The sequence below is a fragment of the Armigeres subalbatus genome, chromosome 3, assembly GCF_024139115.2.
Source record: "Armigeres subalbatus isolate Guangzhou_Male chromosome 3, GZ_Asu_2, whole genome shotgun sequence".
NCBI lineage: Eukaryota > Metazoa > Arthropoda > Insecta > Diptera > Culicidae > Armigeres > Armigeres subalbatus.
Genome location: NC_085141.1, coordinates 381,825,008 through 381,848,511, shown reverse-complemented (window position 1 = coordinate 381,848,511; position 23,504 = coordinate 381,825,008). Strand labels below are relative to the sequence as shown.

Here is a 23,504-nt window from a genome sequence, read left to right as displayed (position 1 = left end):
GTAATATTTCAAGGCTGATACATAGATATCCATTATTATAGATTCTTATACAAATCAAAAAAAAATCCGGGCTCTAAAACAGCGATACGTCGTTTTATTGGAAACAGCTTGAATCTAGGGTTGAATAAAATTTTGAATTGTTGTTTCAATACATTACCAACGATTGAAATTTGCGCCAAAAGCAATCTCCGTTGTTTGATCTTCACTTATTGTGTGCCATTCGTTGACTCCATAATTCCTCTGCAACCAACATACTCAAACATTGGACGTACTATCGTCGATCAAACAGTCCCTTCGACAGCCACTTCCAAACCCCGGTGGTTGCAATTTTTCGGCTCAGCGCTCGTGATCGTCTCCGTAAGCCCTCCGGTGGCATTTACTGATAAGCACTCCCAGACTTATCACATCGATAATAGCGAGTAGGTATATCACCTTCAAACAGCACACACACATGCAACCACTCCAGCACTCCATGATTCGCTGGGCGGCTCAGTAATGAGTCGAGTCCCTCGCAGAAGGCACTCAGATTCGGTTCGGTCTGGAAGCATTTTGCGCACGCGGTTCACGTACGACTATTGGTTGGGTCTTATCGATCATCATCAATTTGGCGAACTCTGCTCGCGCCTTTTCAAAATATCCATCCAAAGTGATTCAATTATCAAATAACACAAACCGCGCGGGAATTACATCACCGAATCGGCAAACATTTCAAAAATCTGACACCCCGGGTTCGGTTCGCTGGAAGAGGGTGCTTCATGCAAGGTGATTCGCACCTCGTTCGCTCTGTTGTTCTTCAGTGAGGTGTCAATTCCCAGCTGATAAGGAACCTGGGGCAGTCTAGTGCGAGTACCTTACCATGCTTTAATGCAGGTTAAATTGTGCGCCATTGGTATCCAACAAGGAGGAAACATGTGAATGTGATCATTGAACAAGTCGTTTTGCGTTATCTGCGTGAGGAGCCAGCGAGGTTTGTGTCAGTAACCTGGATGCCTTGTAGTGGCCTAATCTTGTGCAAACTGGAAAATTACACAATTCTGCAGAATGATTACTCAGAGCATGACGGTATCGGCGGTGGCGACCGTTGCCTTGGGGTTGCTCCTGGTACTGGAAGCTGGGGCACTCCCGTCACCGGTGCTTCTGGAAGGTAGTGGGGATTATGACTACGATTACAGTGCGGAACCTGTGAGTGATAACAAACCGGTTGCGAAAGTTCCAAATGAAGAGGATGTGTTGGATCCGATTGAGGACAGTTTTTATCCGGAAGATGACGATGACTATGGGGCACCGTTCAACGACACTGTGGCCAAGCCCCCACTCGAGATAGTGGTTCCTGAAGTGGAAAATGAAAGTGAGACTTCGAAAGGGTCCACAGAAGTGGAAAACAAAAGTGAGACTGTGGAAGGGTCAACGGAAAATAGTGTACATGCGGAATTTCCGGTTCGTTTTGGATTGTTGGAATCGTTCGGAAGCGATGATGGAAAAAAGGAAAACACTACCGGTACGGTGGATTCGGCTGTGTTGGATGGAACAGGATCACGAAAAGCTCAGGCTGTCACACCGGCGCCAGATTGTCAGGGATTTCAGGTGAATGTTCAAACGTAGTCGTTTTTGAAGTCTTCACAGTAATTGCAATGGAAGCGTGATTCGATAAGATTTGATTGTTTCGTAGTAGGTAGTAGGCTTCCCACATTTACAACTCGTAAAAGTGCTTGAATTGATCGAAGCACAATCGCATGAACGTGGATTATGGGTAAACAAAGTGCTGATAATATGTTGAGTAGCTCTTTTGGAGCGGGAATAGAAGCGTTATTTGTTGGGCAGTCCAAAGTGATGACGACGCCTTTCATATGAAGGGCTGTGACGCAATACTCATTCAAATAAACCAAGATAATTCACCTTATGCCTTTCTTGATACCTAATTGGTATTGCATTCTGCTATTTTATGTTTGTAAACAAAAGCCATGTTTTAATGACAATAAGCAGTTTTGATATCACGTAACAATTTTTGGTCAATCCAATTTAGTTCACAGTACTACATTTGGCTCAGTATGGCAGTGTTGATAAAAAACTAGACATGTGCGCCGATTAAATACTGTTGGCAGTGAAGTTATTGATTGAAGGGCCCCAACATTTTCAACTGAATGTTTCGTTAGCAAATGTCCTAAGGGTAATGGTTCCAATAGTAGAGGTATTAGTGAAACCACAAAAGACAATTATCAAAAACGATAGTAAGGCAAAAAACGATAAACTATTAATCTTACTTTTAAAAATATAAATGCCGTCATTCAAATAAAAAAAATCCAAAGGAGGTTTAACTAACAATGAGTACACTGTTTCTTTAGTTAAAGTAAAACAGGTTTCTTCACTGAAGAAATTGTAGAATTCCCGAGGATGGCCGAATTTACACTCAACTGATAAATTAACAACGTTAAAAGAGAGACATAAACCTTCATGAATTATGTATAAAAAGTCAAAAAAAGCGCAAACTGAAACAAGTGCAAAAAACCAGAGACAGCACCCATCGGTAAGCTATGGCAAAACGATTTGTTTTCTATTAATTGTCACGGAATTTTGGAAGACATGTTGCAAGCTATGTTGGATAATTTGTTAAAAAGTAAGTTACAAACAACACAGCAAATAAATAACTTTCACGGTGAAAGTTGTGTAGATAATTTAAACCTTTTTACCAAAAAAAAATCAATAAAAAAACAAAGTATCTAGGATTTTTAAACTTTTGAGGAAAATTTCTGTTCCAAGTGAATTTTAAAAGGTCGATAGATAATTTTTATTTGCAGAAATTTCATATGGTCAATTCGTTTCTAAACCTGAAGTTTAAACTTGAACCTATAATGAGAAAAAGGTTATCAGTTTCGCTTGTCTTAGGATACATATACGTTGATATTGTCGAGACGCCATAGAACTGGTCCTCGTCAGTGGGAAATAGCGGGGCGACGTGAGTTACGGCAATTTATATGAGTTGTGCTGATCATGAGCGCAAAAACGCTTCATCATGTGCTTTGCTCTGATACCATAAAAATCCTAGATACTGTCAGGCTTGTAAAATGTCATATGCATGTCATTTGACTAATTTGTCCATAACTTTCTTCAGAAGCCAAATTTATTCCATAATTTTAGATGTACTCATAACGCTTGAGTAGGGCTATATTTTTGTCCAAGTCCAACATATGAGGCTGGATAGTGAAAACTCTTCAAATTGTCACGTGTCATTTGACATAATGTCATTTGAATGACATTTTGCCTCCCACGCCTCAGATTACATATTTACAGCAATGTCTTGTCAGACAAAGTTGTAGGCACATTTAAGCGCTATAAGTTCGACTTACCTGAGGAATGATGGCTACCTCCAGAAAAAAGTTCTGAAAAAATTATACAAACGAATGCAAATGACATTTTAAAACACTGGTTGAGATACTGCAAAACTAGGATAGGATGTGCCAATTAGTCATTAAAAATCGTACCGATTTTCTGTCAAAATCGTACCGGTTGCTGATTGGGTGAAAATGACAATTGATTACTTCGATCGGCGGTATCACATTTTCAAAAGGACAGCTTATTGTTAGCTTGGCCATAGTGCTGGGTTATTAAATTATTAAATTATTAAAAATATTTATAACAAAATTCAAAAGTTTGTTTTTGATTTTTTTTGGTTAAAATGGTTTTATGCTAGACTGTAAATGATGTATGCATGATTCTCAAAGGTTATGCTTATTAAAAGCACTGAATTGGAAGCATTATTAACAAACTTTTTACAAATTTCGCTGTAAAACTCATCTGATTCCATGTTATAACTTTTTTCTGATAGTACGTAACATTTTTTATTACAAATAATGGAAGAAATGAACGAGAAAACACTATTCTTTTACATATATTGTTTGGCGGATTTTGCCAAAAAAATATTCGGAAGCACTGGCCACCACTTCGTCGAAGCAATCGACTGAGGAAACAACAAGGCAGTCGTAATTAAATTGTCATATCCTATCCTACACTGAAATAAATTCCATGGTAACGGTTACTATTTTGTAGACTACGCCATGTTTTTAAAACAACCACAAATTTTCAGTTAAATTAACCACGCATTCGGACAAATACACCACTGATTCAGTTCATGCAACAACATTCCACCAGGACCACAGTTGATTTTTACTGCGCGCATGGTAAAATCAAACGGGTTTGTTGTCTGCTGAAAATCGTCGGTGCGTATTCTTAAATTAACCCTCGGAATGGTAGTTTCGACCGCAACATTTTTTTGCATGTAGCTGCAAAATAAGGAATTTTTGGGCCCTCTACGACCTCCTTTTTCAGAGAATTAGATTCCTCTAGGCATGCAGAAGATCGAGTGTGCCATGATAAGAGACAGACATTTTATTTTCAGTTTTTATCTCCGGTTTAAAAACTGAAGCTTTTAAAAGTATTTTTTGCAATTCCTGATCATAAAAAATAGCTTGATGGACATGACATCAAAAATTTCCAAAAGCAAGTACATCTATCGCTTCACGGTTTATCAAACTATGCAATGTGGCACGGCAACATGGAATCTCTGCAGTAACATAATTTATTGGCAAGAATGATCATGTGAAGTAAATTCTGGAAGGAATTAGACAAGTACAAGTATAATTTTGGTACAGATTTGTCATATTAAAGTCCATTTTTCGTCATTGCAAAAATAGCGTCAAAACTCGATTTTTTCAGCACTCGTAGTAATTCATCCAACTCGGCAAGCCTCGTTCGATAAACGTACGACTCGTGCTGAAAAAATCATCCTTTTGCAACTTGTTGCACAAATCACTATTTTATAACCAAGCCTTTGTACTGAAGAAGTGGTACAATACAAGAGAACTCAAAACTCAATCAACTTCTCGAGACATCCAGTTAAAATTTTGAGGACACCCATTTGTGGCTACCAAAAATATCAGCGAAGTGAAGGAGTCAAGTGATCAAATCTTCCATGAAAGAAGAACATTGGGAATCATTGGCGGTAGAATCAAAACTCCCTTAATGCTGTCGGCGTTTGATCACCGACGATGAATTCATGGAACTTGTGTGTGTTTTTTACAAGGGTTAAAGGCCATCAAAATTCCGGTTGACAGAAGACTTCCAGTTCGCTGGCGCCCATAAGACCCGAGACAAAACACTGCTCACTGCGTTGAAAACTCCCCAGAACTGGCACTTGTTTGCTGGTCCCTTCTCCACCGCATTCCAAGTACCTTCATCGCGACACATTCGCTCTGTGATAATCTCTGCCCTTATGGCAGGCATTCTTCTACGTACTTCTGCAAACCTTGGGCAATCGAATACCACGTGTTCTGGAGTCTCTTTAACATTCTCACAATCTAGACATTATGGTGAGTTAGTATGTCCGAACCGATGTAAGAACTTCCGGAAGCATCCGCGGCCCGACAGAAATTGCGTCACGTGAAGGTTTACTTCACCATGCTTTCTGTTCATCCACACCGACAGGTTTGGGATGAGCCGGTGAGTCTCCTCCCTTTCTCCTTACTGTCCCACTCTTGTTGCCATCTCGCCATCGCACGGATTCTCACCTCCTTTCTTACGTTCCTGGTGTCTCTTTGCCAATAACACTCGATGTCTTCCTCCAGGGTGATGCCGATGGGTAGCATCCCAGCAATAATGCATAATGCCTCCGTCGATATCGTTCTATATGCGCTTGCGACTCGAATGGCCATCAACACACTTTCCAGCTTCTCCCGGTTCCGCTCGGTTTGCAGTGCCCCAAGCAGGAACCCCATACCGCAGTATCGATGACGAGACACTAGCCAGCAGACGCATCAGACACATTCCAGCGTAACGCGACACCATGAGGATTCGACTTTAGCGAGAAATTAGGTCTGCTTTCGAAAATTAGCCTCGGGGACATATGATTAAACAGGTGTAAAATTATCCTCACTAAATTTCCTTTCTGATAGAATATTCATTTTGATATTTTTCGCTTTGAATATGATAAATATAACGCGCTGCATTTCGTAACGCGACACCATCGCTGAATTGCACTTTTTCGCATTTTGAAATGCAATTGCGTTTTTCAGCTCTGGTATACGGTTTGGAGTCTCGATTTATTCTAAGCATTTCTCGTATACATCAACAGAAATGAGGCTGTGAATTAAAATCGCAGGAAAAAACGGAAATTATAATGAAAATAACGGAATTGATATGAACACCGCCGCGTTACGCTGATCGACAAACAGTCTCCTGCAAATGGTGTCGCGTTACGCAAACGTGTTTATCGTTGATAGAATACGTAATTTCAGCCGATTTCGATGCGACATGTTATATTCAACACAGAATATTATCACATTATCTATCGTTGAATGTAGTTCGAGTTGGTGGTTACGATCTGAAGTTTCAGTTATTAAAGTTTGAGGGACTAACCGGCACAAATATAGAACTGAACCAATTCCATTCGTATCACATATTCAGTTTTAGAAACAAATTAAATGGTAATGGGTTTTCCTATTTTTATATTAGTCACACCCAAGTATGACCCCGATCGGTTTTTAAGTACGTGGTCAGACGATCGATCCCCCTAGAAGTGAGTTTTTTCAAACTGAAAAGTTCTATATGTCATTTTTTCTACGTTAACCATTTTGAAAGGTGATGATGGCCCAAGAAGCTCAGCAATGTTGAAGAGGAATATTTCTGTCGTTTTTTATTCTACGTTTCTACTGGAACGTTGTCTGTTTTCAACTTTTCATTTATTTCCGTAAAGATTGGAATACGTCTCATGTCTCAACCAATGTTTATCACAAGAACGTATGCGTCGTGCCCTGAGTGCACTACTTTTAACTACATTTTCAATCTTTACGCTATCATCAACACTACTCAGAAAATGAATACTCAATTTTGAAAATAGTGTTTATATCCTGGTGTAAATTAATTGTCTTATTATTGTCTATTCATTCAGGTCAAAGCGAAGTTCATTAGGATGCCTGATATAATATGTCTTTATTAACGAACCAGCCCAATGCTGGTTCATCGCGAGTAACATAAAATGGAAATATTTTTTTTTCAATTTATCACTCAGCAACTCTCTGTTAACCTTTTTCGATAGGCCCTTATTCTTGCATTGGTTTGGTGAAGTTTTTTGCCTGACGCAAATTATAATATTTTCGACTACCGGTGACCAACACTCTTAAATTATTTCACCGATATTGACTGTGAAAATCTCTGTTAAAGTTCTTAAGATGAAATATCGACTAAATTGACGTATGTTCACGGCATCTTCTTTGAGTGCTGACGTACTCGGCTGTGACGATCTTGGTCAAAGAATCAAAAATGCCGAGCTAGTAAGAGCGAACGAAAGGAAAATTAACTAAAATATTAAAAATCATCAAATTAAACGGAGAAAAGAAAACACGAGTCTTTCGGTTCCTCAAAGCTAAAAATATATTTAAAAATCAAGATTAAACTTGTATTAAAAAACATAACTGCGGCTCCGTAACGCTTCACGTCAGATGAGCCTTTCAAATAAACGAACCATTGAAAAAAATAGAATCATACTTGGCATCCACAAACAAGTTTGACGGTTCGTGACATGGTAGAAGGAGAACGTGTTCGTCAGCAAACTGTTAGTTACGTTTATTCATATGAGTGGCATATTGCGTGGAAAAGAGAGAGGATTAAAAAAGCCTCACGATTTATTCGAAAAAAAAAACTCAGTTTCACGTGACTTATTAACGGACGACCCCAAAGGGGTCACCAAACACCAAACATTTGTAATTTCCCACCACTCCGTAACATTTTTGTATGGTAACCTATTTTTTGTAGTATGGAGAGTTACCAAATGACACACCCCGTTACACCCCGACTTTGTTACGCTATTCATGTACAAGCCCTAAATTACTTGAAAGAAACCATTGTGATACTGTATCAATAAACCGAAAGCATTTTATCCCTTATTACAGAAGCACATTCAATTCGCGTAACGCGACACCATATTTTTGTACCTAGTGTAACTTCATGGAAAATGGTCCGATTTTGGATCTTAATACACGAAAAGAAAGCTCTTGACGAGTACTAAGAGAATCCGAAATATTACTTTTCCAATGTTTGTACCTTTTGTCTAGTATCAATTATACGACTATTTTCGTAACGCGATACCATTTCAATGTCACTGTTTTTAAAGTACAAATATTTCATGTGAACTAAAATTTTTGAAGCAATACAATGTGCACACAAAAAGATCATTTAAAACTGTATTTAATTACGTATTCATCAATACAGTTTCACCCAAATAGGTGCGATAGAGCACATTTGTAAAAAAAATGATTAGGGAGTCTTTTTTTTAAACTAAAAGTCTGCTACTTTGATTGGCTATTAAACAATGTTCCGAAAACATTTTTCAGTGGAAGAAATGTTTTTCTTGAAATTCAATATGTGTGTTTTCCTGTCCTACAGATATTGGATCCTAATTTTTAGTTTGAAATTTTGGCCCCTTGGTGTAGAAGTGCGTGGATTGTGTCATCATGCTGCTTCTTGGTCCGGTTACATTTCGCATGATTCTCGCTATTACCTTCATTGCCTTCACCGAATTTTCACAGCCGTAGTCAACGGATGTTAAAACTTCCGATCGCCGATCGTCGATCATCACTCCCAGGTGCTTCAGTGATAGCTTTGAAGCAATCGCATGTCCTCCGACGATGATTTCCATCCGCTGGATCGCTTTGCAATTGCTGACTAATAGCACCTCCGTTTTGTGGTGAGCTATCTGCAGTTTAACTTCGTTAATCCAGCGCTCGATCATGCTTATCGTCTCCATCACCAACACCTCCACTTCTTCAAATGTCTCGCCCATCACCGCTAAAGACACGTCGTTCGCAAAACCCACGATTTTCGCTTTCCTGGGTAGCTGCTAAGTCAACACTCCGTCATACATCCCGTTCCAAAGAGTTGGACGCGCATCGATTTATGTCCTTCGTTCGTGTCGTACATCAGAACTCTACCCTGAAAATAACTTTTCAGGATATTGCAGATAGTTGGGGACCCGCGTTCTGTGCAGCGCTGCCGCGATGGCTTCAAAGCTGGCGCTGTTGAACGCGTTCTTCGCGTGACCACTGCGCAGAACCGATCTCCTCATCTCTTCTGCTTCGTTGCCTTCTCAGCACTATCGAGCACTGTTCGAATAGCATTCACCGTCGATACTGCTTTACGGAATCCACACTGCATATTCGACAAGCCGCGTTCTCCTACTGTACATTTCGTCAGCCTATTAAGGATGATTCTTTCCAGGAGCTTCCCGAGTGTTTCTAACAGGCATATAGGCCTGTACCCAGCCGGATTGCCGGGTGACTTTCTTGGCTTAGGCAGCAACACCAGCTTCTGGATTTTCACATTTCTGGAAATTTCCCTTCATCCAGACCCTTTTAGAGCGCCTTCCTGAACATGTCTGTAAGCCAGGATCGCAGCTTTTAACGCAATGTTTGGTATTCCATCCGGACCGAGGGCTTTTTTTGCTTTCAGGCGTTTAGTCCTTTTTTAAGCTCACTATTGGACACTTGTCGATCTACGTGATTTGTTTCTCCTTCTTCGTCGTACGATGATGGCAGCCACATGGTCGGATCGTGTTTCGGGAAAAGACCTTCCACAATTGCCTTTAGCTTGTCCGGGCACATTTCATCTGGCGTCAATGGGCCTTTGATCTTCGCCTTCACGACCCGATACGCGTCCCCCAGGGGTTGGCGTCTGCTTCTCGGAACAGCTCCTTGTAGCAGTCTGACTTGCTAAGATGGATAGCCCGTTTTAATGCAGTCCTAGCTTTCCGGAACGAAGCTGGACGCCGATTGCTTCTTGGTTCTAATTTACGTGGCATTGTAGCGTCGCTAGCCATTACCATTCTTCTTGTTAGCTCGGCCGCATCAATGATCTCGGTACTGCTGTCCGATAGAATTGCCTCAATGTATAGCTCTTTATTGAGGGCTTTCGTTTTCCACCTCTGTTCACTGAGGTTAACACTAAGTTAACGCGAAGCTTCACGAACATTTTTCGGGGTTCGTTTTTTTGTTTTCTTTGCGAGTAGTAGGTAGGCAAGAAAAAGGCAAAACAAATGTTCGCGAGTCTTTTGCATTGCCTGCTTCTTGATTTGTGAGTAAGGTTCGCAGATTTCAACCACTGCTCTCCAGTCTATATTTGCCGTCAACGAAGGACTGCAGAACGTGATGTCGATGATAGACTTCCTCCCATCTCTCCAAAATTTGCGCACCGAGTCTTCATTGCACAATCGTACATCTAGCTTCGATAGAGCTTCCTGCGGTATACATCCTTTTGTATTGGTCACTTGACTGCCCCATTCCATGGCCCAGGCATTGAAGTCACCTCCTATGACTACCAGCCTTCGTCCGATCAGCTTGTCGATTAACTGATCCAATATCTGGCTGAACTGCTCCATGGTCCACCTTGGAGGTGCATAACAACTGCATATGAAGACGCCGTTGATTTTGACAATCACGAAGCCTTCGCATGAATCCATCACCACTTATTGAATAGGGAATTCGCCCATAACTTGTATAGCAGCCAAATCCGTTATCAGAAGGAAGTCGATATGGCTCTGCAATTATCGCGACATTGCATATCGTTTCTGCTGTAGACTGCCATAGCAGTTGCTGTGCGGTTTCACAATGATTCAGATTAATCTGCATTATCTCCACTACTGCTGACCTGCAATGACCTTCTTGTGAGCTTGGTATTTGAAGCTATCCGTCTGATGGTCATTCCTGTCCTCTGTAGTGCAAAGCATACACTGTGGGGAAATAGGTCTTTGCGTGCAGTCTCTCGCAAGATGACCTGTTTCCCACACTTCCAGCACATATTCGACCTGTCTGGGCCTTTAGAAGCTCTTGCCCGATGTCCAAATACTTGAAGCATCTCTCCGCAGATTTGCTCACTTCTGGGGCGGCTTTTAATGGGCATTTCAACCACCCAACATCCAATCGTCAGTTTGCCTACTTCCAGTGTCTTATGAGCAGTTAGCAGCGGTTACTGGCAGACGAATCATCGCAGCCTGTGTGCCTCCGCCTAGGTTGCACTGCGCCTGTAGTGCACCCCGTAGCTCCTCTTCCGACGTGATCTCGTCTAGGTCTCTGTACAAAATCACCATCTCTGGAGTTAAGGCTTTGACTTCCGTCTCTGAGCCCAACAATTTCGCAATGCGCTCCTGCATAATCGAGCATCTCTCCGGTTTGTGTGCGCCTGGTCCTTATCACGTTTCCCGGAAGTCCCCCAACTTTTTTGAGAAGCGCTGCATACGTCGTAACGTCGTTAGCCTTGACTAGTACAGCACCCTCCTTCGGCGTCTGCTTACGAGGTGCAGGCTTTTCTTTCCCGCTCTGCTCCTTTTTCCTTGCCTCTTTTCGCTTCAGCTGTTTCTTTCTCTTTTCTTTCTGACCTACTACGGTACTCCATCCTTCTCCCTGTCTAGTAGCGTCTGTCCCTTCGACGGCGACAGCGTCCGTCCGTGTCCGCTAGGCCTGCCATCTCATGGTGAGGTTCTTGTCCTTTTGAGAGTCATGGAGGCACTCCGGGGAGTTTCTCTTTCCCCTGCTTCTTAGGATACGATACCTCCCTGTTCCGGCGGAGCTACGACAACAGAAACCTTTGTGTCAATGCGCGCTCCGCTACATGGGCTATCAGTTCGAATTCATTTACTGCCGATACTAACGCCTTACGGATCCTGTGAACCATGTCTGCAATCTCCTTATGGACGCCCCAGTAACATTTTAGTTGTATGTTGATTCTATAACACTATTGTAGAGTAAATAATGGTCTTCGAGAGCGTTATAAAACTTAAAATGTTACTTGGGGCGTTGTTTTTCCCATCCACAAAATTGAGGAGTTTACGGATCGTTTTAAACTTTTTTATGGATCATTCCTTATTGTTTATTTCCGATTAGATTAGAAAAGTATGTTTTGGCGTTATTTTGGATATTTTGAAATGAACGACGCATGAGCTATGCCAAATTTGATCAGGAATTTATACTAAAGTACGGCCTGTATTCGGGATTCTGGACGTTTCGCCGGAACCTGGTACGGGGTCACTTTACGGAAATAGGCGACTATCATCATGTGACACATCATACTTTATGGTTTCATAATTTAAGGCAATCTATGGTAGTTTTGTACATCCTGGATCGTATTTTAACCGATTGGAACCGGTAAAAGGATTTACCAAGTAGGACAAAAGATCCGATAGTCGTGGGTGTTCCTATAGTTGCGGTAGTGTTATTTTAACAAAATTTACGTATTTAACGCAGCAACTCATATTGTCTATCAATTTGTTGACCTGTCATTACTCGAAATAAATGAAAACAGATAAGAAAATCCCTCCAAATCGGTAAAGTATCACTAAATTACAATATCTTTTTCTTGGCTTTGCACTAATAGTTGCGGTAGTGTTCCAATAGTTGCGAGTCCCATAAGAAAACAATGCGATTCGTAACTATAGGAACACAAATTAAAAAATACCGCGACTAATGGAACACTGCTCCAATAATTGGAGGTATCATTTTAGGTAACAATAATGGTTTCTGCAGCGTATGGAATACTTTTCTTCTAAAATGTAATTGAAGAGCTGTTGGATAAGTACTTAAGGTAAGCGACATGAAATATAGATGTGTTTAAGCGAAAAAACAGTGTGGAACGCGCTTAGTTCCTCCACTATTGGGTCTTTCACCCTACCGGTTAAGGGTCAATTTTGGAAAAAAGGCAAATGGGATCAAGCGATACATCAAAATTATTGACTTAAGGATTAAGTTAAGGATTTTCTAAACGAATTGTTGAAGTAACTTTTGAAGGAATTTAAAAAAAAACTCCAAAAAATTCTCAAATAGATTTTAGAAGGTACTCCTCAGAGAATTTACAATGGAACAACTTTAGAATATTTAATAAGTAATTTTCGGAGAATTTTCTGAAGGATTCTTGGTGGAATGTCCGATGATTTTTTTTTTGCAGAAATTCAAGAATGTCGGAAATTCCTTTACGATTTGCTCTGGAAACTCCGTCAGGAATTATTCCTATAGTTTCGGGCTATAATTTTGAAACGATTTCCTGAAGAAAGAATAAAAAATGGAACTTGCGATGAAATTACTAGAGGAATTTACAAAAGAACACCTGGAAAAAATCCCGACATATTCCTGAAATAATTATTGAGGGATTCCTGTAGTAATTTGGAAAATTCCTTGTGAAATTTTTCAAAGAATTCCTAAAGGAATCTCCGGTGGAATTTCAAAAAGTACTTGTGAATAATTTTCCAAAATTATTTCTTAAAGAGTTTTCCTCTCTCGTTCTTGATAAAACAAATAAATTATTTACCTGACGTTTTGATAAGCGGATTGTTTTCTTAGCAAGATGCAGTTCCCGTGTCGGAAACAAAAGAAACAGTGGTAGGGTATTCAGGTAACACAAACAGTATTAAATAAATTCGTCACGTTGCGAAATAAGGCCGCACTGTCACACTGGAAAATTCGGTCGTCAGTAAGACGTGTTCCACAGCAAATATTTAGCGCAATTTATTTGCAAGCACTCCTTCCATTGCTTCTCTGCTGGGAACCGGTACATAATTCATCCATTCGATTCGTAAACATGCATACATGTTCGTTTGAAGTCAAACTGATTTTATGTTTGGATCAAACATATTTATTTTTAAAACAAATTGAAATGCATGCTGCTTTGATGCATGCACTAGTGGACAGCTGTTTGATAGCTCGTACAAAGGTGAACAAAAACTCCAGCTGGAAGCTTATTATTTTTGCCTCTAAATTGTTGATATTTTGAATGTTCTAGGTCAGTCGAAACGAAACAATAATATCCAAGTTCGCTTCGAAGTTCCCGCTGGTTGGAACAATTTGAAAAGCATGTTTGATTCAAAAACAGCTAAGTCACGTTTCAAATGTAACAATTTGTTTGGTGCAACAGTATTTATTTTTGTTGGCTGCAAAAACTGATTTTATGTTTGAACTTACCTCAGATAAATGTGACCATGTGAGGTGGACTAGGACTATAATTATTTTGGATTTATAAGAGAGAAATCAATCTTCTTTTTCTTCCTTCTTTAGCTTTTTTCATATTTATTCTTTCTTCTTTTTCTCTATTTTCCAGAAATGAATATATCCCAGATTACAAGGTTCCTTGGATTTATTTGAGTTTTTTTTATCACAGCTATGTCAATGTAAAAAATAAGCTTTGTAGATGCTTTTGAATCTGACTAAAATAAAAACTTCCCCTAAATAAATAGAAAATTTCCATAAAAAATAAGGAAATTGTCAATGAAGAAATCAGGGTTGGAGCAATTAATGAATATTAACATTTCCTATAATGATGCAAAATTCCCATTAACAATTAAACATTTTGAAAGAAACAAAAATATATTAGCAACACAAAAATATATATTGTAAAATTTTGTAAAATTTTCAAAATTTTCCTTTTAAAAAATACAAAATTTTGCTGAAATAATTCCATATTAGCAATAAACAGTTACAAAATTTTCCACGAAATACATTTTTTTCCACAAACAAAATTTCCACAAAAAAACTATAAAGAGCAAAAGAAGACATGAATAATTTCATGGAATAATATAAAAAGGAATAACCAAGCATGTTTTCCATGGATAATGATCATGGCTAATTCATTCAAGTTTATTGCCTTTTTCTATTTTATTACAGATAGGGTATCTGTTCCATTATTGATAACATGCTCTTTTAACAATAACATTCGTAAAACAGCCAATTTAGGCTCAATTTGTGTCGTGTTTTGTTGTTATCCAGCGTGCTTACTGTTGAAAAAAAAATCACAAAAATGAGAAATAAAACAATTTGCGCACCGATTACTTGTTTTCGAATGGTATTGATTTTGGTACATGGTATGAATTCAAGGAGCAGTTCCCCTATATTCCTATTTTTTGATTGCTCTTTGTTGATTTTTTTGTGATTTTTTTTTTGTTTTTTTGCGCAGCAAAATATTTTGCGGAAAGTTTTATGACTTTTTGTTTTATCATTTCCAGTGTTGTGCTTAAGGACATAGTTGGAAGAGTACCACGATGGCCGTCAATATGGCACCGGACCTTCCACGGGTCGTTACCACACCTCCCGCACTCCTCTCCCACCATCATTCGAATGCATCGAACAGCATCGAACAAAAGTTTAATATTCAAATTACTAACCTGCTCACAGCATACTTATTTACTTCCCGTGTTAATTAACATGTTTCTTCAAAGAGTCCTATGCATTTCGGCTCGAATTGTATAATAAATCAGCAGCTTCGTGCCAATTTAATAGCCGTTCGCGATTTGGTGGGCTTATCACTGCACTTCACTTCCTCTCAAAGGGAATTGAATAAATCAAGTTTTCACACACTTCTCCGCACAGCAGCCCGAAATGTTAATGGAATGCCAATTTAACATCACTTTTTGAAATCAGTCACTTGTTTGAAGCGAAAACTAAATATAAACTGCTATTTTTGATAAAAAAAACTACCAAAAACTGATCGCGGAGCGAATGTACACACCGGCAGCGGCAGCAGCAAACTAATATTTAGGGTGGCTCAAAAATTATTTTGCTCCGCCACGCGCAGTCGAATATGTTTCATATTCTGGGTGTCTTCTAAGGGTATGCGATAACACACTTTTTCGTAACGAAACGAAACGAAACGAAATTTAAAATGTCTATGTTGGTTCGGATCGAAACGAAACGAAATATAGATTTCTTTCGAAACCTCGAAACGATACGAAATCAAGGTTCATTTAATTCGAAATTTCTCGAAACGAAACGAAATTTTATTTTTTTTTCCGCGGAATTTTTAACATTGGAGATAAGGCAATACCCCCAGCATTTGTGCCGCTTTCAAAGGAATTCATCGTGGAGCGCGTGTTCCCGTATCTGATCATTTTCATATCAGTTCAATTTGATATCAGTTTTACTTAATATGAAAATAAAGGAATTGTGGGATTTTTCATATACGGATTCAAATTTCGCTTAAAAACTTCGTTCACTTAAGAATTATGTAATTGTGCTGAAGCATACTTCATATAGTCTGTGTCGTATCCGCGAATTTACAATCGGAAAACAAATTTAAAACGCGTCAGTTCGCACCAAAGATCGTTCACAGAATGACCAGGCAATTGAATAAAACTCATTCACTCACATACACACACAAACGCAAGCTTTCGCTATCCTCAGCAATCCACAGCTCATTTTCTCTCCTTGACTCACTCATACTTACACGTGCAGCCTTCTTCTTTGGCACACATAGATCTTTCGGTGAAGCTTTTATAGCGCATCGTCATTGAGAACATTTCAGAATAATGCCTCATTGACAATCATTATTGGTCTGAGAAAATTGGGCGCTCATTCGAATAGATTATTCAGTAAAATAATTTCTACTTTATGTATCATTTTTATTTTTATTTTTGCAAACATTTACTTGCTCACCGAATAAGTTTCTTGAATCCATTATATTCACTACATTCGTCCCCTTCTCTACAATTTGCACTAGGATCATGGAAAAGTGTCTGCTTCCAGAAAACCATTTTGATTTTTGTTAATGGCGTGAAGAATGTGTTCAATGTAGCCTAGTGTCGAATCATGTTTCAATCAAAACAATGAATTCCATCTCAAATCCAAACAAAAACAGTTCAAATCAAATCAACAATTTAAATTCAATAATGTAGTCAAATACAAGAAAAATACTACTCGAACAATATACGAATCTGTTTTAAATTTCATTATAATTAAACACAAACATAGTTCAAATGAAATCATGATGCAATCGATGTTAGAACCAAGGCCTAATCGATTTCTTATCCAATACAGCACAGATCAATCCAATCTCAATCCAAAATGCAAATCCATTCCTAATCCAATCCATACCCAATACAAATAATATCCGAATCCAACCTAATTATAATCCAAATCCAATCTAAATTCAATCCACATTCAATTCGAAGTCAAACTTAATCCAATCCAATCCGATACCAATCCAATTCAAATTCAATCCAAATCTAATCCAATCCAATTCAAATCTTATTCAGTTTCAATCTACATCCAATTTTTCTACAAACTAAATTCAATCCAATCAAATCCCAGTTCTGCTTCTTCTTATTGGCATTACATCCCCCACTAGGACATTGCCGATTCGCAGCATGTGTGTTCATTAAGCATGTGTGTTCATGTGCACCAATAATTGAACCTTCAGTTTGGTCTTGCTTTGTAGAAACGCATCTTACCACACGGCGGAGGAAGGCACCTCAAATCCGATCCTTGTCCAATCCAAATTCAATCCGATTCCAATTCAAATATAATGAAAGTCCAATCGAAATTCCATCCAAATCCAATCTAAATCCAGTTCAACACTAATTCAATCTGAATACATTCAAGCTAAATCATATCCAATCCAAATCCAATTTAACTCCAAACATTTAAAAAATGCTTTATAAAAGCGTTTTTTTTTAATTAATTGAGACTTTATCGTCGACCCAAATAAAATCCAATGCAAATTCAATCAAAATTCAATTTAAATCCAAATCCAATCCTCATTCAAACAAAACTCAATCCAAATCCAATACAAATCAAATAAGCTGCAAATCAAATCCAAAACCAAACTTAATCTAATCCAAATAAAATTCAATCCAAATCCAATCCAAATTGAATCCAAATCATATCCAAATCCAATCTGTATCCAATCCAAATCCAATCAGAGTCCGATTCAAATTTAATCCAAATGCAAATTAAATCCAATCCACTTTAACCCAATCCTAATTCAATCCAATTCAATTTAACTTCAATTCATTGAAAATTCAATCCATATTCACTCCAATTCAATTTATATTCAATACAAATCCATTCCAAATGTAATTCAAATCCAATTCAAATACAATCGCAGTTAAATTCGATTCCATTCCAAATCCAATCCGAATCAAATCGAAGCCCAATCCAAATCCAATCCAAAGGCAACCCAAATCCATTTTAAATCCAACCCAAGATCAATCAAAATCCAAATCCAAATCCAAATTAAATTGAATCCAATCCAGTCGAATCCTAATTCAATCAAAATTCAATGCAAATCCAATCCAAATCCATTCCCAATCAAATCCAAAACCAATCCAAATATAATTTAACTCCAATCAATTTTTCAAAATAATTGAGACTTCATCGTCGATCCAAATAGAATCCAATACAAATACAATTCAAATCCAATTCGAACTCAAATCAAATCCAAATTCAACTGAAAACCAATCAAAATTCAATTCAAATCCAATACTATACAAATCAAATCCAAAATCAATCTTACGAAACTTTCGAACGACTGCAGTTCGTTCGAATCCCTGCCTCATTTGATTTTGCTGGCGTAAACGAGAATGCACATCAGCTTTCTTTCGAAAGCGCATTCGTACGCAAACAAGAATAATTTCGCTATCCTCAGCAATCCACAGCTCGTTTTCTCTCCTTGACTCACTCATACTTACACGTGTAGCCTTCTTCTTTGGCACACATAGATCTTTCGGTGAAGCTTTTATAGCGCATCGTCATTGAGAACAATTCAGAATAATGCCTCATTGACAATCATTATTGGTCTGAGAAAATTGGGCGCTCATTCGAATAGATTATTCAGTAAAATAATTTCTACTTTATTTATCATTTTTATTTTTATTTTTGCAAACATTTACTTGCTCACCGAATAAGTTTCTTGAATCCATTATATTCACTACAGTCTTGTCAGCGTAGTTTTACAGTTTTGACTAAGTCAAAATTAGAAAAAAAATGCTTAAATTGATTTTCTTATTTAGATACTCTATTATGTATCCACATCTACCAGACGTATACGTAGATAGAGAACTGATATTACAACATTTGAAAAGGACGTATCAGCCAAAATGTATTCCTTCTTATTCTTCGTCTACATATATAGCATACATTTGCTCACTAGAAGAATCCTGTGCATATTGATAAAATGCACAAAGATATGTAGTTCAGATTGAATTTCACTGACCCATAATCTTATATACAATCAGCTCGACAAACTGAGCTATTGTCTGTGTGTCCTTGGCATATGAGAACAGCTGTTATGGTCAGTATAAGCTGAAAGTAATCATAAGTAAAGAGCTTTCAGCAATTTTAATAATCTTTCAACCCGTTCAATCCGGATTTTATTTTGCAAATTTTATTGCAAATTGATTAACTGTACGTACACATCGTAGTTGCTAATCATGATTGGCCGAGAAACAGCAAATATGCACAGCTCACAAATTAAATAATATTCTTGGGATACAAAAAAGTTACTCTTATTGTATACTTGCTTCGGAGTTTCCAATTCATGACCAATAAAAATGCTAGTCACGTGCTTGTAGTCAATTTAGGTTTAAGAGAGGAAAATTAGTTTAACACTCATTGTTATGAGAGATCGAAGAATGCTCTGCATCTCCGTGAGCGCTAAGGAAAAGGAATCGTTGGTTAGTTGAGAAGGTAGTTCACGTGAAACCCCTTGGTGAGCAACAAAATATTTATTGTGAACGAAGTTATTTTCAAAACAAGAAGACGAAAACTGTGTTTCAAATCAATCCAACGCAAGACCAATGTGCTTCGTTTAATAATCTTCTACAACACGATCGATTCCGCACTAAATAATTTTGTGCTCTTCGGTGCAGACATTAGTTTTATCACTTCGCGTTCTCCCACACTAGCTGGCGTGATCAGCATCAACACTATCGATTGCACACTAGGTAAATAAATTTCTGCTACGCGAGGTAGATTTTCATCACTTCACATTCTCCCCGACTTGCTGTCGTCCCATGACCAGCAGCAACACGATCGATTCCGCATTCATGTGCATAATATGAGTATATAGTAAAAACCCAGATTAATCCACCTAGCAGTGATAGAGCCTTTCTCGTTTCTTGTGAGTGAGTAATTTCTTCGCACTTTTGGTATGAAAAAAAGTATTTTGGCCATAACTTCTGAGCCCATAGTCCGACTGGGCCGGTTTTCGATACGAAACAATGGGACAAGATTCCGCGTCAAACTTGTTGCGAGCAAATCGGTTGAGGATAAATGCCTAAGAAATGAAATGGTTAAGGATAAGTGCCCAAAAAGTAAGCTAGACTTTTGCGCACACACACACATACACACACACAGACATTACTCCAATTCGTCGCGCTGAGTCGATCGGTATATAACACTATGGGTCTCCGGGCCTCCTATAAAAAGTTCGTTTTTGGAGCGAACATATAGCCTTTACGTATACTTTGTATACGAGAAAGGCAAAAAGTATTTTGGCCATTACTTCTAAGCCCATAGTCCAATCCGGCCAGTTTTCAATAGAAATCAATGGGACAGGATTCTGCGTCGATTGCAACTTGTTGCGAGCAAATTGATTGAGAATAAGTGCCCAAAAAGTGAGCTAGACTTTTTGATGTGCTTTTTTATGAAGAAAAGTATTTTGGCCATAGCTTCTAAGCCCATAGTCCGATCGGGTCAGTTTTCAATAGGAAACAATGGGACAGGATTCTGCGTCGATTGCAACTTGTTGCGAGCAAATCGGTTGAGAATACTGCCCAAAAAGTGAGATAGACTTTTTAATGTGATTTTTTATGAAAAAATAGTATTTTGGCCATTACTTCTAAGCGCATAGTCCGATCGGGTCAATTTTCAATAGGAAACAATGGGACAGGATTCTGCATCGAATGCAATTTGTTGCGAGCACATCGGTTGAGAATAAGTGCCCACAGCTAGACTTTTTAATGTGATTTTTTATGAAAAAAAGTATTTTGGCCATAACTTCTAAGCCCATAGTCCGATCGGGTCAATTTTCAATAGGAAACAATGGGACAGGATTCTGCGTCGAATGCAACTTATTGCGAGCAAATCGGTTGAGGATAAGTGCCCAAAAAGTGAGCTAGACTTTTTGCGCACACACACACATACACACACACATACACACACACATACACACACACATACACACACACATACACACACACAGACATCACTCCAATTCGTCGAGCTGAGTCGATCGGTATATAACACTTTGGGTCTTCGGGCCTCCTATAAAAAGTTCGTTTTTGGAGCGAACATATAGCCTTTACGTATACTTTGTATACGAGAAAGTCCTCACTGCTCACTGTAAAAAGTGGGAGGTATCTTCGCAAAACTCACTTTTCACATTGATAAGTAAGAAATGAGGAGTGAGAAGTGAGACGTCTCACTTTTCACAGTGAGAAGTGAGTAATGAGGAGTAAGAAGTGAGACGTCTCACTTGCGAAATGAGTTGTGAGACGTCTCACTACTCACTTATTACTTTTTACAGTAAGCAGTGACAAATGAAAAGTGAGCTGTGAGACTCCTAAATTCTTATTCCCCACTTCTCACTGTAAAAGTGAGAAGCGCAAAGTGAGTAGTGCGATGTCTCACTACTCATTTCACGCTTCTTACTTTTTACAGTGATAAGTCAGAAATGAAGAGTGAGAAGTGAAACGTCCCACTTAGAGGTGTGCGTCGGTCCGAAAATCGGCGGCGGCGTTTTCGGCGTCACACCGAAACCCATTTCAGCCGGCGGCGGCGGCGTGAATCGGCGTGGAGATTTTTCACGTTCGTTTCTTGAAGATTTTTTTCTGCATTTTTAAAAAAATGTTTTCAAGACTTCAACGGAAGAATCTTTTGAAATTAGGAAAAAAAATCTTATGAACTTCTCTCGAAAATTCTCTGAGCTTCTCCATGGCAACGACCATGAAGTTTTAGGAATTCTTTGGAATTTCCAAGGAAGCACTTTGCAATTTTTAAGGAAAATTGTTTCAAGTTTCAAGAAAATTCTTCAAATTTTCAGCAGGAGATTGTTCAAAATGTGGACATCAACATAAAAATTGAATTTCAACTGCAAATTGTTCGAATTTTTTATAGGAAATTCATTGGAATTTACATGGTATTTTTAAAATTTTCTACGGAAAATTCGGAATTGCCATTACGAAATTTTAACCAAAATTTATCAGAACTTTACGTGATTTTATATTTTTTCTTACGGGAAACCGGTTGGTATTTCAACGGATTAAAAAAGATTTTTTAAGGAATTTCTTTGGATTTCTACAGGGAATTCTTTGTCCATAAGAAATTTTTCGGAAATTCAATGGAAAATTATTGAAAAAGAGGAAGGGTAATTTGTCCGAAAATCATTTGAAGAAAGCCATTTGCCCGAATAATACGTTAAGTTGAAAATCATTAAGCCGAATTGTATTTGACCGAAATGAACGTTTGGGCAAAACGGTTATACAACGATTTGGTGATTTGGCCAAAAAAGCACTTTTCTCTAACACGTCGTTTGGCCGAATAGGTTATAAGGTTGAAAATGCCGTTCAGCCGAAATGGCTGTATGACAGAAAGGGCCATTTAGTCGATAATGTCATTTGGTCCAACGGCCAAATGTTGATTACTGAACGGGTAATATGGTCAAAAATATCCACTCGTTTGGCCAAATAACATTTTCGTTTGGCCGACAAATGGCCATTTCGGCCATTGCAGCCAAATTGACAGTCGGCCGAACAACATTTTCGGCGTATGTCCATGACAGCTAAATTAAATTGTCGCCCAGATGGGTCTTGGTCTAATGGTTTGTTCGGCCGAATGACGGTCTTGTGTCTATCGGCCAAATGGCCCTACCTGTCGTTTGGCCGAATGTCAAGAATAACAGGTTAGGGAAAAGACATCTAGTCAAATTTCATTAGGCTGAATAAAACGTTTGACCGAAACGGTATTAGGTCGAAAATGGTTTGACCGACAATAACTTTTGGCGGAAAGCGACAAACAGCCGAGAGGCTCATTCGGCCAAATTGGTAATTTGACCGAAGAAGTTGTCTGCTTTAACAGTTTATTTGGCTCAAAATGTCATTTGGACGAAATGGTCGTTTAGACAAAAATGTCATTTGGACGAAAAGGTCGTTCAGACAAAAAAGTCATTTGACCGACGAGATCATTTGGCAGAAAATGCCGAAATGGTCGTTCGGCAGAAAGAGTCATTTGGCTCTAAAATGCCTCTTCTGCAAAACAAACATTTCTGATAAGAAAATTATTTTGAGCTTTTTAGTGGAATGTCTTCAATTGTCATAAGACGAGTTTATACAATCCCATTGAATTCCACAACTTAATTGTATCTTGACAGATACGTATTTCGACCTCAACAGTAAGGCCGTCTTCATTTCTGCCAAACGGCATTTTCTGCCAAATAACCTATTCAGCTAAACGGCGTTTTTGGTTCAAATGACCAAATTGCCAAATGGGGGGAAAAATTAGCAAGGATTTGAAAAGTTAGTTAGCAGTGATATCAATTTTCAACACATAACATTAATTACTGAAAAAGTTTGATGACAAAATAGTTATCTTCCATATTTAGCCTATCACAATGAAATTAGTGGAAGACCAATGAGTTGAGAAAATTATTTTGATCTTTTTAGTAGAATGTCATACCTTGTCATAAGACGAGTTTGTACAATCCCCTTTTAT

At 38.4% G+C, this 23,504-nt stretch overlaps 1 protein-coding gene across 1 annotated transcript in view; it reads left to right on the top strand.

Moving 5' to 3' along the window:
* The first annotated feature begins 517 nt into the window (after positions 1-517).
* Positions 518-23,504, top strand: part of LOC134223784 (probable G-protein coupled receptor Mth-like 14) — a 28,073-nt gene continuing 5,086 nt past the window's right edge. Inside the window, exon 1 of the mRNA XM_062702979.1 lies at positions 518-1,584. Coding sequence (XP_062558963.1) covers positions 1,042-1,584 — 543 coding nt within the window. The 5' untranslated portion in view covers positions 518-1,041. The remainder of the gene's footprint in view (positions 1,585-23,504) is intronic.